The 16657-nt window shown below is 40.6% G+C and overlaps 1 protein-coding gene across 1 annotated transcript in view; it reads right to left on the reverse strand.

Annotated features, from left to right (window-relative positions):
• Positions 1-959: 959 nt before the first annotated feature.
• Positions 960-16657, reverse strand: part of LOC141758549 (paired box protein Pax-2a-like) — a 34541-nt gene continuing 18843 nt past the window's right edge. Inside the window, exons 7-10 of the mRNA XM_074620087.1 lie at positions 14029-14143; positions 4320-4421; positions 2206-2292; positions 960-1307 (exon numbers count right to left, since the gene is read on the reverse strand). Of these exons, the coding sequence (XP_074476188.1) occupies positions 1186-1307; positions 2206-2292; positions 4320-4421; positions 14029-14143 (426 nt within the window). The 3' untranslated portion in view covers positions 960-1185. The remainder of the gene's footprint in view (positions 1308-2205; positions 2293-4319; positions 4422-14028; positions 14144-16657) is intronic.

The following is a 16657-nucleotide window of genomic DNA, read 5'->3' on the forward strand; positions in this document are numbered from 1 at the left end:
AGAGTGAATTATGCTTCTGGCATCAAACTAGACAAATGATACTGGTTTTGACTCGGGATGGCTGTTATATCCTGTTTCTGTGGTTGAATGCCAAAGACTTAATCAACTTAAATAAAAACGTAAGCTGTGAGAACATAGTAGTGCACGTCAAGGCGGTGACACGATGAGCCTTGAATTAACAGGAAAAAACTGTGAAGCTGTAAGTGCCTTTTCAGACTGAGACTTACAGTCAGTTTCATGAAATAAAGCAAATATGCATCATCATTTTTCTGCATAATAACGCTCCAGTGTTGCAAACCCTCCAACATAGTGCAAAATTAACAAAAAAAAAACACAAAAAAGGTTTTGCCTGATGATTTGTATCCTGACAAATAAGAAATAGTAAAACTAGCCAAGCAGTCTGCAGTTTACGAATTATAAAAATGAAATAAAAAAATCATTTTTAAGAATATATTTACTAGTTTCTTGAAGTCTTGCAAATAGCGGGCCATGGTGATATATTGTCATGGCTCCCTCTATTTTCAAACGGATGTTTTTATTTATTTCATTTTCATTTTTACATCTTGATTGTGTATCACAGAGAACATGTCCTAATCTTCTCATGGCATCAAAAGCGATCGATTTACTCATGCTGGATGTTTGGTCGGTGACTGTTGAGATGGATAAAAACAACGTTTAGCCTGCCACAGCCTGCATGTGCTGCTGCTAATCTCCTCTGATCTCACTGCGCTGCCGTCTGAATCGGAGTGGGAGACGAATGGAAACAGGAAAAAAAAAAAGGGCTGCTGCTACATTTTAAGCTCCGGACAGCGTCCCTGCTGAGAGCCATCAAGAAAAGGAATGTACAGTATTGATCCGTGATGGGATGAAACTGTGACGCTGCCACAGGGGGAAAATAAATTCTCATATTTTTAGTCTTTTTCTTTTTTCTTTTTTTTACTGCAATTAGCCAGTTTTCATTGTGTATGTATGTATGTGTGTGTGTGTGTGTGTGTGCAGGGACTTTCAGTGTCTCTGATGATCTTCTTGTATTTTTTTTTTTTTTGGCGTTCATTGTCCAAAAAAGCTGCGAGGAGAGACGTCATCTGGAACCCTCCCCCCCCCCAAAAGAACGTTAAGTTTCTCATTGTGTGAGCCAGGGAACATTTTATGCGCAGTTGCTCAGTGTCCAGTGGACCATGCCGCTCACACCGGGGCAATATGGAGGCCAAGGCCATGGTCCTGCAGGTTGATTTGGTTTCCATGGTAACTAGTGCCGGTCATAGGCAGTGGCAGCAGTTGGAGGGGCGGAGCCTCTCGATGCGGCACTATAATAATAAGGGGAACCTGAAAGTTAACAGAAGAACGGACCATTTGAAACAACAACAAAATACCACTTAACAAATGTATCATCATTATTAGTGTAATTGTTAATAAGCTGTTGTTTTACACATTATTCCATGCTAAAAAGCTGATTTACTGAAAATGTTTATGGTTAATTGACCGTTCACTAAGCCCCACCCTCTTAGTTGCGATTTTACGATTGCAGTGGGCTGAGTTGTAAAGATAGAGTGAAGATACTGGTATCATATGAAACTAGAAAACCTAAGTCAGCCCGTGTCATACTAGCTTGTCGCAAAGGAGGTTAACTGATGTGTTTGGCTAACATAACGCTAACAAAGGGGCATACTGGAAAAGAGTGGAGGGAGAGAGAGAGGTTTGATATGCAACAAAGGTCCAAAGGCCGGAAATTGAACCCGGTACGTCGTATTTATATAGCATGTGCTGTAACCGTTCAGTTACCAAGGTGCTCCAACAGGGCTTCTTTTTCTAAATGCAACCTGTGACCTCACATAATACTGTATTAACTTAATGATGGGCTCCTGGCTTTAGAAGTTACTACTGTAAGTAGTAAGCTTGTTAGCAGGGCATGCCAACAATAGCAGCTCAGGATAGAGCAGATAAACACACAGTTTTATCTTTACACTTTCACTCTTCTGTTTTTGATTTTAGAAAGCCAAGAAATTAGACAGCACCCTCCAAACTCCTTAAAGTATCACTCTTATTACAGCCCCATGCACATGACGCACACTGCTTTAGCATGTGGAGAAATCCAAAGATGCTGTGCCTAGTTACGGTTGCTAAGGCTACAATTGGACAATCGCTGCTCGGGGGGGAGGGGCTTAGCGAACGGTCAATAAATCCAGTTTGTCACTCTCTACTCACTTAGTAATGCTGGGTTACTGAATCGCCAGGCGTCATTGTAGGTTGTGTACTGCGGGTGACTGTAGGGGTTCCCCGAAAACTCGCTCCCTGCAAAACAAAACAACAAATCAATTAGCATTTCAATGCATCAAACCATTACCCCGTTCACATGCAGTCATTTCTCGTCATTCAAAACAGGATGCAATTTGAGGGGGAAAATGATAGTCATCGATGTGTGGCCAGTCAAGCAAGTAATTTATTTCTTTTTCATTTCACTTAAGTTATGCAACACTGAACAATACAGGATGTGACACTGAAGGCGGCTTTCCCTGTCCCATTTATGGATATCTACCCATTCTTCTTCCTCCACTATATTCCAAACCCGTCTAATAAATACAGAGTGGTAATAAACAGTTTCATGCATACATTTTTGATATGCTGCAATAAATCCTGCAGCCTTTCTTGGAGGAATTTTTTTAACATCTCCAGTGTGAACCCGCTCCGGTCTGAGCTCTGGTGTTTGGCGCGACAGGATTTCATTGCAGGGGAACTAACTTGGAGCATGTCAGTGAGCACTGCTGTTGGTTCAACACGTTTCTTTCTTTTACGAGACAATAAAGGCTAGATTTTATATGAAGCTGGTGAGAAATGGCTTTGCTTTAACAGTGTTTTGTGCCTGTCACTAAATCTTAGTGGTTGTGTATAGGATGAATGGGTAGTAACACAAAACCACAAGCCATGGGATTAAGGCCCTCATCTTTTGCTTTGTGCCACATAAGAACAAATGGAAAGTAAAAGTATGTTTGACTTGACGCTTTTCCACCGACATGATTTAACAGTTTTATTTGTTAAAATCCTAAAGTAAATCCAGACTGCCACTGGGTGCTACCACATCTCCCTCTGTTTTTACTGGTAGCTGTTAAATGGACTCAACTGTTTGCAGAAGTATTTAAAAAATGTTTGTCTCTGTATTCAAAATAGCGTTTCATAACAGAGCTGTAAAGCACTCAAAGAGTGCACGCCTATGGTGTGCCAAAGTTTATTTAGACTGAAATGCCAATATAAATGCATCATTTTAATAATAGAAAATGTTTAGAAAAGAGATCTACATCAAAATACATAGTTACAAATTTTAGACATTATTTTCTTAAAAAAATACTCAAACTGATTAATTGATTATCAAAATAGTTGGCGATTAATTTAATTGTTGACAATTAATCATCGCAGCGCTAAAGAAATCCTTTAAAATCCTTGTTTCATGACCTAATTTTCAAGTTTCATTGATATAAAATCATTATTTTTTAAAGAATATCTGCTTACTAACAGACTAAAACAAATGGTACAGTTAATATAACCCTCTTGGCTGAGGTGATAACGAAACTCGTCATCGCAGCCCTTCATGAAGGAGAAAAGAGGACCAGCCAGAGCCTTTGATGGGTTGTGTGATTGGTAAATGATATGCAAACACAGGACACACTCCACTGGTTTCCCCATCCGTGTGGTTTAATCACATCAAAGCAAAATGCCGGCTGTGGTTTTGGTGAAAATGTGTGTGTGGTGGTGATGCTGGAGCTGAAGAAGCGTATAAAAAGCCCAGCACCAAAACTGCATCCCTGGCAGTGAAACACAAGCCTGACCTCCTCAGAGAGACAGCGATTTGAATATTTACCGGGCTCCCATGCCTCTGCCTTTTGACCCTTAACTGTTTGCTGTGAACCTGAACTGCAGGTTAAGTAGAGGAGGGGAAAGGGATATGCTCTGGAGCGCAGAGGCTGGGGAGGGCTGGTAGTGCCGGTTATCGACGGCCGGTGTGAACGGCCACTCGGGGAGATAATGAGCCAATAAGGCAGAGAGGGAAGCAGGAAGGAAGGGAGAGCGAGTGTCCTCTCCCCTGTCTCTGATCACTTATTCAGCCTGTCTAATCCAATCATACACACGGAGCTAATATAAGGATGTGTGTGCCTCTTGCTCTGCAGGTCAATATTTATCGCCCTTCTGCGTAATTTGGCGCTAAAGTCTCTTCACTCTGCTTCTGTAGCTTCTACACCTGTTCATTTTCAGGGTAATGCCACCTAAATTAAGTTAAATAGACCCCCTAATGAGAATATGAAGCGATGACGTCGTCTCTGACTCACCAGGAACCATCCCGGCGAGCGTGGAGGTCGGGTAGCTGCCCTGGCCTGTGGGGGGAACGTGAGGGGGATACCCGGGTAAGGTTGTGTTGGCCATATCCCGACCTGGAGAGACAAAATGAAACAAAACAACAAAACACACTTCATCAGATTAACACTTCCAGTTTTAATCTGGGACTAGAAGCATTAAAATAATACTTTCTGGATTGAATATTGTAGTGAAAGAAGACTTCGGATCAGCAATACAGCATCGAAAAACTACTCTATTACAAGTAAAAGTCCTGTTCAGAATTCTAATCAAGTATTATCATCAAAATGTGCTTACTGTAAATGTCAAAAAATACTCATCATGTAGATTGATCCCTTTCAGATCTTTAGTGTTATATATTGAGTCACTGGGATATTATTAGTGATGCATTTAATGATGTAGCAGGCGGAGATGGAGCTAATTTTACCTCCTATATACACTGTTGGTTAGTTCTGGCTGTTCTCATACACCGTTCATAGCTATACCTACAAAAAGTAATGCACTCGTGTATATAAATTTCTATATAATCGTGAACCAGGAAATATAAAAAGCCCAGGAGACCGCTGTTTGTAGACATACTTGCCAACCTTGAGACCTCCAAAATAGGGAGGATTTCAAAACCCAACCAACCAAACTAATATTTATCAGTTTTTATTCATTTTTTTGGCCCTGCCTGAGTATTTCTTTCAGTTAGCTCTCTCCATGTCTCTCACTCACTGAAGGCCCTTTCACTGCACTCGGAAACCCGTTATTTCCATTGGCATGCGCCACGCCACTACGGCTTTTCGCTACGTCGAGCAAAGCCCGACTTTGTGCGCTACATGCTCTGATGTGTGCTTAACGGCGGCGACCGCAGCTCAAACTGCGCTGGGTCGCGAGCATAGACTGCTCATTTCCGCCGGGAAACGACATTTGGTGTTACTCTATTGCCGTAACAGTAGGGCTTTTACACGCTTTACAATTCCAGAAACACATTAAGATAATGAAAAGGAAAAGAAGTGTGAAGATTTGCCATAAATTGGGAGAAATACGGGAGAATTGTGACCCTGGGAGGATACCGGGAGAGGGCAATGAAAAACGTGAGTCTCCCGGGAAAATCGTAAGGGTTGGCAAGTGTGTTTGTAGGTCGTGTGAAACTAGAACTAGTCAACGTTGATTTATTATATTCACATCATTTCCGTGCTTAAGCTAAGCCACTTCCACGATCTTTTCCCAAATCTAACTAAGTAGTTTTGTTGCCTAAACCTAACCAAGTATTTCAAGCGCAGTTATTTGAACTCAAACCACGATCTTTTCCTAAGAAAGTTGTTTCCTGTAAAGACAGAAGTTTATTTTGCAAACACTGTATGCATGTAACAAGCGGAATGTAACACGTGATTCTGAACATTTGTAGGAAAACACATGAAAAATGAGGAATAACTTTTCGTAATTTATCATACGAACCGTTGTAGGAGGATACGTTGGTTAGTTAAATAAAACAAAAGGGCATAACTATAGCTGTCAAATAAAAGTAGACAAGTAAAAAGTACAATGTTTCCCTCTGAAATGTCATGGAGATGAAGAATAAGTACAACTATCTTAAATACAGTACTTGAGTAAATGTTTGAGTTTCTATCTCTGCTTTTAGTATTCAATTTCAAAATGCAAACCAGCTCCTGCACTTATGACACAGCCATTTCACCACAAAACAGGATGTTACTGGACATCATGACTCATCACCACCACCGCAGGTCAGTCAGCACAACAACTCATTGTAGTTAGAGATAGTTTCAAAGAACGTAGTGTCATTTACTGTAAACCGGTTACTGAACACCAGAAAGCATCAGTCCGCCTCTCTAGCAGTTGAACCAAAAACAAGACAACAGCTGCTGCTTCGAGCCAACTAACTGAATACTGGGTCACATAAATATGTCTCCTCATTACAGAGTTCAAACCAAAGTCTAAATATGGCAGCCTCTGTCTTCCTCTGTGGCTGTAAAGTCCGAGCTCGGTGGCCCCTCTGCAGAGCGTCACCCGTCCGGCTGCAGATATTCAGCTCTGTAATTGAGAGTGACGGTTGGGTTGTCCTCGCTGGCCACGGGGACGTTGGGACAAAACGGCACGTAACCCCAATCTGCACAAGGGCTGGGGTATAGGAGAGGCCCCAGTTATATTGTCAGCTGTGAGGGCCACTTGGACTCAAAGGGAAAATCATCTCCCAATGGAGCTTTAATGAGGAACTAGTGGGCAAATGCACCGCAGCACCACAAGAAAACTGTTGTCCATGTTGTTGCCTTTACAAACTAACTCTTGACTACCTAAAGGAAAACAGATCAGGATGGTCAATGAGAATGCTACTATATTTTAGATAATTTTGCAAAATCATACCGGTTTATTCATCTTAACTGAATGTTGTGTGTACTCTTTTGTAATATGACAGTTGTCTTAGTCTGTTTATGTTGTTTCTATTGTTGTAACAATGTTTTTATGCTATCTTCTTGGCCAAATGTCTCTTGAAAAAGACATTTTAATTTCAATTTAACTTTTACCCGGTTATATTAAGGAAACATTTTGCATTTATGTACCTGGTAGAGAAAACCCCAAATTATTTGTTTTTGTACGTTGCACCACAACTGAATGGTTTCAGTTTATGCAAAGAAAAATAATATGTACTGTAATAGAACAAAATATTCGGCAAAAATAATCTAAAAATTAATTTCATGCTTCATTCCGAGAATCCAACTCTATTGAAACACGTCACCTCCCAAGTACAAAACACATTTATCTGTCCAAATATCGACTCTTGTTGCCAATTAGCATTGCTAATGAGACCATAAACCACAGGCAAATTTAGATATTGACTTAAAAATCCAATTCATACATGAGCAATATCATGAGAAACTTATTTGTTTAATTGAGGGTGAGCGAATGGGCCCTCTGGGTGTTGAAGTACCTGCTACTACAGGCTGGCAGGCATACTGGCTGCAAGGGGGGGGGGCTGGGGAGTGAAACGGCTGGTGAAGAGGCAGGGTGGCAGGCCTGGAGGTCCACGAGACTCAGGCCTGCCAGGGAGGAGGAGGAGGAGGAGAAGGAGGAGGAGGAAGTGGGGGTGGAAGAAGGAGCAATGGAAGCCATGTGTGGCTATTACACTAATCTACGACAATGAAATCATCTACAAACACGTGCAAAAAATACTCAAATTACAGCAACAGGACTTGTTTTCAAGGCTGTTGTCATGTGACACTTTTAGTTTAAGATATCCAATGAAGTGCAGTTATTCAAGTACAGTACTAGTTTTGAGGTACGTTAATGTACTACTTCGATTCAAACACATTTCTGAAATATTGCACTGTTTACACCACTGAATCTATTTTACCGTTAGTTACCAGTTGCAGATTAAGATTGTACATACAAAACATATTGCTGGTAACTAACGGTAAAATAGATTCAGTGGTGTAAACAGTGCAATATTTCAGAAATAGTGTTTGAATCGAAAGTAGAGTAGATTAATACTAAACTACTATAATCTCACTTCATGATACTTAAATAAAAGTGTTACATTACAACAGCCTTGAAAACAAGTCCTGCTTGCTGTAACTTTGAGTATTTTTTGCACGTGTTTGTAGATGATTTCATTGCTACTTTTACTTAAGTAAATGATCTGAATACTACTTCCACCGCTGGGAATGCTGTCCCAAAAAGGTTTTTTCAATGCTGAGCTTCCACCTCTGCATTAGAAATATACCATACTGGTGTCATAGAGTGCCAAGAGTCATTACTGGCTTTCTGTGCAGCAGCTCCAAGTTTGTCAGTTTGCTTAACTAAAGAGAGAATTATTCAAAGTCACTATATTACACAATATTACAGAAACTACATATGGGAAATATATTTTGAAGTGGATTCCGAATTAAAACACATGCCAAAAAAAGAGAACTTTTTCATTTGTGATCATGAATCGTACGATAGAGAAGCGACTCAGTCTTACTGCTTTCTATTATTTGCAGATCTCAGCACTGATGGCTGTATTGTATGCGGCCTGCTGAGATGTGACTTTTGGTTAAAGCGGCGAGACCGGAGGGCTGCGGCGTTAAAGAGCTTTACAGAGAAGAGTGAGGTCATGCCGGACCTTTCATTTATAATAAGAATTAGTTAGCCACAAGCCAGTGCACATAAGTCAAAGGGAGCCGTGGGAGTACTGTAGGTGGGGGGTCCAGCGGGGGTGAGGCCATTGTGTGTGGGTGTAGACATTGGTAACTATTGTCTAACTGTCTCAGCAAACACTGACCCAATCTTTGCTCCATTATTATTGCAGCAGTTACAGCAGTCGTACATGTTTAATAAAAGTAAATACTCTTATCTCTTCATTACCTTGCTTCAAAGAGATGAAATGCATAATGAGGGCCGGATCCCTGCCTTTACTGTTCAGTCTTAAACGAAACGTGTAGTTTAATCTCTTTAAAACGTTGCTAAACTGCAATGCTAAGAAATGCTATTTTTACCTAGAAAGTTGCTTTTATTGCAACTAGAGATGCTTTTCCCTCTTCAGATACTGATTCTGAAACTCCCATACACCAAACTCCATTCATTTTTGTTTAAATTGTTCTAAAAGGTTTATAAAATTGCATTTTTACAATTTTATAACATCAGAGAATGGCTAAGAAACTGTTCTTAATGTGGGTCGGTCACTTCCTGATCAATATTAGCCCTGATACCGATCCAGTGTATTGGATAAGGGCATCAATACTTTCAACTTAACCCACATTGGGGACTTCAATCTTCATTCTAACCTTAAATAGCAACAATAAAACACACAATTTGGTGTTTCTTTTGCTTCGTTTTTGGGAGCAGACGAGTGAAAATCGCCATGTGTTTTGGTGAAAGCAGGAGTTATTATTTTAATGTGCAAATATACGAAAGCGGAGATGTGGAGAATATGTTTTCTTACCCAATAAGAAATCAGTTAAATATCAGTCTTTTCCCATCACATTTTGACTGATAATAATAATCATAATAATGCTGTTTTTGTGTATTCCGGGATCCAGTGGGCAGCGACTGCCAGCAGCTCTGTGACTGTTGCTTTATGTCCCCTTTAAGGCCCTCTTTTCTGAGAGGCGCCAGTTCGCAGAACTCTCTGTACACCAATGATAGCCTCATTAGCTGCTTCCTAGCCTTTGTTGTTTTTACAACAGAGATGTGTGTCCAGATTCTCATTAAAAGACGGGCTTCTTTATATTGTCTGCTTCCTCTGACAGTCCCCTTAGATTGAACGCCAGCAAATCAAGCTATTTATTTTTGCCTCGGCCCTCTTTTTTTTTTTCTTTCCCCCTGCAAAAATCAATTCAAAGATTTTTTGGTTTGCTGTTACAAAAGCCTGTTGATTTCCGTCTTAATTTGAGAAGTGGCTTGTAGCAGTTGAGCGCCGCTGAGCTGGGAATACAGTATTTCCTGCTTTTAGTGTGCCTCGGATATCTGATTTTTTAAAGACAGGATTGTGCTTGTGCAGGTATTTGACAAACTGAGAACAAATGACAGACAGTAGCACTGGTTATTTCCTTGATTTGAGTGACTGAAAACATCATACAGTTTAAACTATTTTTTCAACACTTGTGAGAAGACAAACAAAGATTTTCCACAACAACGTGACAAGAAACTGTTATGCGCGTTTTTCTTTACATTACCATCATCTCAGTTCCTTAAAACGCAAACAGAAAAGCGAGATGACCTTCCCTTTATTTGGCACTGGAACAAAGTCATTTGCGAGCGACTCTTTTGCTTGCGAGAGTATTAAATTTAGCATGACAGGGACACCTTCATGTTTGCTACAACAACAACCAAAAAATCTTTGACCTCCGTTTTTCTAGGCTATATGCAGAATGGGGCAATTTATCACCAGCCAAAAAATCTCAGCACCCTAATTAATTACAACTAAGTAAAGAATGTTTGGAGAGCCAAATTGCTTTAATTCCCCAAACGCCGGCTGAAAGTCATCCATTATCAAATGTGTGCTCAAAGGTTAGTTTGCTTTTGTGAAGACGAAATAAGCATTAATTTCGGGGGCCTGCGTTTCCCCCTGTGGGGAGACGGGCGAGCGGTTTGTCATGAAGGCCACACATCACTTACGGCAGGTTCGCCGTCTGATCTTTGCTCGCTGCTCACTGGACAACGGCGGGTCCTGGTACTTCCTGTGTAGAGCACTCACTCACCTTAATTGAATGTTAAGTGTGGATGTTTTTTTTGTTTAGAGAATTGACAGGAGTGTACAGCTGCTTGAGGAGGAGAAGTGTCATTGACACGGCGGCTTTAAGCCTTTAGAGGCCTCCATTAACAGGCCCAGCAGGGAATATGTTTAAAGAGTCTTCAGTATGCTGAGTGGAGATGTGTAAAACTCCCACTGAGTGCTCGAGGGAATCCGCTCTTCAGCCTGAAGCACCATCAAGAAAACAGGTGACTAATTTCAGGAAATACAGAAACCCTCTATAGAAATAGTGGACAATCGGCCGTATCGAGGCCATCTCTCCATTTATTTCTCAAAAAATACACAAAAAAGTTCCTCCCGCTATTCACAAATTCACCCACGGCTCACACTATTTGAATTTTAAGCAGTTCGAATGAAGAAGAATAAGAAGAAGCACTTTGAGATGAAATCCATCTCTCGAAAGGGAATTCATCAAAGAAATTACTTCCCATATCAACAATAGAAATTACCTCACAATATGCAATTGTCCTATCCACATATTCATGGAACCCTTTGGTGTTTTTATGGGGTAAGAGGGACTATTTAGCAGGTAATACAGCGTTAATGTGGAGGAGAGGGAGAGAGAAGAAAAAAACAGTTTTAATGGAAGTGGCTCTGAATTTCGATGATGTGCACAATGCCCTTAAATCCCTTTCTTATTTGAGCCCGCTTTGCAGGTACTTTTTGAGCCTTAATAGGATAAGCGGAGGACACAAAAGATTTCTATCTCTCAAGTCTTTCAGTTCACTGAGAATCCCGATCTCTCTGGCAATGAGCACTTCATGAATCATTCATTTTTAATAGATTATGCAAATTCCGGGACATAAAAATCAACAAGATCAATAACTGCGGGCGTTTTTAATTGGTGTTGGGAAACATTTTAAGGATGAACATAATCTCCGGTTCTTTCCCCCGTAAAGACACAATTAATTTGAAATTGGATCTCGGCCTAAATACTGCAGATAATTTACTACTTTTTTTGCATGGCTTAAAATTCCTCTGGTGGGCTTATCGCTGGCAAGTAAACTGTAATGCTCAGCCATTAGAGAGACCACACACCTGAATATCACCTAATATGCACACAGGCAGCCACTGAGGGAAAACCAAGCATGAGGAGCCACTAACCAAATACTAATTACCAAAGTGGAAGTTTGTTCCATTAGTTTGACCTCTGCGTGCTTTATTTCTCTGCCACCAGAAAAAGGGCATGGAATAAACTTAACACAAAAGCATGACAGACACACACAGACACTAGGGCGGGGATGATTCACCTATCTCCCAATTCAATACTATCACACTACATGGGTGCAGATTCGATATGTATTTTTAAATATTACGATTTATTGCAATTTGTGTCAAGTTTTTTAACACTAGACCATGGGAAAAAGTTAAATCACACACTTCTAGGGACTTTTACTTCAGAAAATATCTAAATTAATACAGTAACAATGTTTGATTTTCAGCAAGTATGTAGTCAAAGATGTCCTGAAGTCAAATATATCAGTAATTGTCAGGAGGTATTTATCAAAAAAATTCCAGCAACCCGAAAATCAAAGAATAAAAACATTTCCCTCACAGATTAGTGGTATTTTCCCTTTAATTTATAAGGGACATGTAATGTTTTATACTTCTGGTGAATATAATCCAATCAATCTTATTTCCATATATGTATTTTGTATCTACAGTTCCCTTTGTTAACACCTTATTTTGAAAACCAGACGTAGTGACATGTGTATACTTCCTCTTAACTTCTCCTAGTGCGTCGCTAGCTCTCCCGTCAGCTCCGTTCTCTTTATACATCCATGGTCAGCTCCATCGGGGCCGTTTGAATGCATTTTACATAAATGTCAGTATATGGGTGCTCTACAGTTGTAGCGTAGGCCGATTTGACCACAGAGATGCGAGTGACGGCCGGCTTGACCGCACGTTACTCCAATACAATAACGTTTCCTATCCATGACAGAGTTAGCATGCAGCTTTTAACCATGATATCTAGCTCTGCTTTTCCTGGCGATGTGTGAAACCCAAAGTGTTTCCATCCTTTACTGTATGTGTCGTGTCTACCACGTTGGATTTAAAATGTGAGAGTGCAGGTTGTATCAACGCTGACCCTCCGCAGTTTTCTACTTTTTGTTTCGGCTCGCGACGGCCGCTTGCTGTTTGTTTTGGTTGACGGATACGGAAAGGATACAACGTCACGTCACTCGGACTACAACAATAAAAGCGGTAACTTCCTTTTACCTCTGCATAGACTCAAATGAAGCAAATATATCGATTCTGGCGTTAAAAAAGCTATTTCAAAATTGCGATACATAGGTGACTCAATATATTTTTTTTCCCACCCCTAACAGACACACACAGGGGTATACATACAATCCCATCTTTCTTCCTCTACATGTCTCTTTGCACCTGTAAAGCAGTAAGGAGACCCTCTCTGCAGATCTAAAGTATCCCAGGTGCAAACAAAGCCGCCTGCATTCTACGGGGGCCATCAGGGCACAAAGGACAAACACACACCTTTCTTCTCAGGAGGCCTGCCTTACCGGGGAAATCTACCTCCCACATATTAATGAGAAAAGGGCCCTTTCTTTTCTCATAAGACTGCTGCTTGGCTATCATTTGAGAAAGGGAGAGGGGGGCTGCAGCAATTTTCAATCACCCTGTCCTCCCCCACGCAGAACTCGTTGCCTTTGATGGCTGCTGCATAATTATATGAATTTTAATAAAAGCTCTGTATATTAATCTCAGGGCCCCCCGACAGTCATCGTAAACTTTCAGTAAACTTAACCTTCTTCTTGGTAATAACACGGCAACAACGAAACAATATTTCAATTAGCCAGGCAGTCATTAACTGTGACAAGGAGAGGAGACGACGAGGAGGAGGGAGAAAGAGAAAGAGAGAGAGATAGGAGGAGGGTGAAATAAATGATCATGGTGTTAGAGTTAGGCGGCAGAAATGCCAGAGCGTATTTACCGAGGCACATTACTCGTTGCTTTGAGACACACAAACTGTCTCCCGGCGAACAAATCACAGGAGCAACACAGCAGCAGCCGAGTCAGTCCTGCATGGTGGCCTTTTTTTTTTTTTTTTTGTGCGAGACCTTGCTCTGATACACAGTCATAGTTCTGATGTGCTGACACCCAAAGGTCCTTGTCCAGCGGTGACTGAACAGCCCCCCCACCACCACCACCACCCCACAATCTCTCTTATCACCCTGCTTGCTCAGCAGACGGGGGACAGCTGCTAAGCTTTTATCGCATCGTTGTACCACCTTTTCAGCTCAGAGTGAAATGGTATTAAAAAAGCCTTCACACTTAACTTTTTGGTTTGCTTTTATTTTCACATTTTTTCGTCAAATTGCACAAGCATTCTTTAGTTGTTTTCGTTCTTTTTACATGGTTGAAACCCCCTCAGCTGAAGCTGTGGCTCGACAGCGTAAAGGCGTATACTGTACGGCACTTGATCTTACCTACAGGGTAGCTTTGCGACACGCTGGGGCCCAGGTCTGGGTTGACGCTGGAGGATAAACTGGGCTTGACTTCGTCCAGGCTGGAATTCAGGGCAGGGAGCGAGTACTCATTAGCCTGGGAAAAAGGACAGTTGAATCATTACACAACCAAACAATACCAAGATGGAAATCCTCCCTTCTCCTCCTCCATTAAGCGCTCCACACAGAGCCTGGTGCGAGTATAAATTTGTATGAGAGCATTGTGTGTGTGTGTGTGTGTGTTCAAGCTGCAGGGTGGCAGTTCAAGCATATCATGAATGTATTTTGGTATTGTCTGAGAGGAAGTGGGATTTTGAGATGAGTGAAAAGCCAAGGCGTCAGCTGGCCCTTTGTGCTTGACTGCAGTCCTAGCCCTGATCAGCCAAGGGAGAAAGCAGTTCTGCTTTGTTACAGGCTCACCATGTGGCCCTGTTTCAGAGACACCATTTACCTTTTTTTTTTTTTGTGCTTTTTTTGCTTTTAATTTGGAGTCTAAACCACCTTTAAATTTCATTACCTCTTATCTCTGAATAGAATCACTTGTACAACCTGCACTTTTTGTTACCATTTAGCTATTTCGCCTCTCGTGTGCATTCAGATGTTGTATTAAAGGACTAGTTCACCCAAATCACACACAAAAAAACACATTTTTAATGCTAGCCATGTCTAGCGATGCAAATAATTTTATGTGCTCAGGCTTTGAGATGTCTACCTCTGAGTCTTCCATCTCAACCCCGCTTTAACGTTGGTGAGTTTATTTTTTCAAAAAACATTGACATTTTTTTATTAAAAAAAAATGTGTATCGTTTGAACATTTTCTAAACTGGTGCCAGCTAGGACTGCAACTAACAACTATTTTCATTGTTGATTAATCTGATTATTTTCTTGATTAATCGATTAGTTGTTTAGCCTATAAAGTGTCAGAAAATGGTAAAACATGTCAGTCAGTGTTTCCCAAAGCCCAAGATGACATCCTCAAATGTCTTGTTTTGTCCACAACTTAAAAATATTAAATTTACTATCATAGAGGAGTAAAGAAACCAGAAAATATTCACATTTAAGAGGCTGGAATCAGAAGAATTTACTTTTTTTTTCTTTAAAAAATTACTAAATCGATTATTAAAATAGCGGTTTTGAAATTTCCATTTCTGAAACTTCCATCTCCACCCCACTTTAACGGTGGTGACTGGAATTAGTGTGTTTGCCTTTATTTTTTTCAAAAAACATTGAACATTTTGATTAAAAAAATTTGAAAATGTTCTATCCTGTGCCGATATGATACCCGAGTTATCCGAGTACCAACAGCAACGCAACACTTTTAAAATAATTTATACCTGACACTTTATTTACAGAACTGTTCTTATCTTTTAACAAATTAAGTCAAACTTCTTAAATGTTTGATTTTTTTCTAAACACAGCTGAACCCCAAATAGTCTAAAATCTGCAAAATTATGATTTAAATCAGATTCACAAATAAGTAAACAAAACTATGAATCTGACCAGCAGATTTTTGATACCCAGGGCCAGTTTGTGCCACAAAGTGTGTCTTTCCAGAACAATGTCCTGGATAATCAACTAAAATCAGTTTTAATACGGACTGTTTCCTGAGTAGAAAGTAGTTCCAGTAAAAAATATTCACAGTTAAGTCTGTCTGGATGTAAATAAAACCAAATGTGTCTTTTTGTAATTTTGGTGAACTGACCCTTTAATAAAAAAAACACACATTTAAACTCAATCTAAAAATAATCTCTTCCCAGCTTGTCTCCCATCGTCATGTTTCTTTTTGTAAATCCACTAAAAGACACTCGTGGCAGATGTTGGCAGTTTTCATTAATGAGATGAGACTTCCGGAGTCTGAGTGTTGACAATGTTTGTCCAAAAGCCCAGTGTGAGCCTGAGTGGCTCAGTGGGCCGCGCTCCCACAGGGGGACGCCCGTGACCCCGCTCTTGTCTGCCACTATCACCGATAAACTCTAATTGTCTGCTACAACTGTTCACTGGCACAATGTCGGATGTTTTCCTCTATTCTCGGAGGCTTCAGACGCCAAACAGACGTTTTATCATGCAGATAAAGGGCAGAAGGGGGAAAAACTGAAAAGATGGGTCTGAAAGGGATGACCAAATGGCTAGCAGAAGTGTGGGAGGGGTGAATCCATTGAGTTTTGCATCTCCAGAATGGGTTTTTAATGCCTCGCTACAGAACCCAGACACTGGCTAATAGGGCCAAAAAGAGAAAAAAAAACGTGAGGCACCCATGAAAGGGAAAGTGCTCTGATTAATATTGCATTAAATTAAACCTGATTTTTCTATCCTGGCCTCCTTTTTTTTCTCCCTTACTTGCCCTCTTTTTTAGTCTAACCCTTTTCCCCCTGCCTTTTAATACTCTCCCTGACGCTCTTTGTGATTGCAAGTCATTTCCAATTCGTTTTGGTATTGATCTTCCAGTAGAAATCAGTTTTGTAATTAGCTGCAAATTAGGCCCTCTTCTGGAGGTGAGGCCTGTCCCACTGATTTATCACCTGCGTAATTCGCCCCGATTGGAGAGAAATTAAAATGAACTCAATTAGGGCGACTGCTTTTGCTTTATGGGTCCGACTTGTAGTTCGGTGGG

The sequence above is a fragment of the Sebastes fasciatus genome, chromosome 20 (assembly GCF_043250625.1).
Source record: "Sebastes fasciatus isolate fSebFas1 chromosome 20, fSebFas1.pri, whole genome shotgun sequence".
In the NCBI taxonomy this organism is placed as follows: Eukaryota; Metazoa; Chordata; class Actinopteri; order Perciformes; family Sebastidae; genus Sebastes; species Sebastes fasciatus.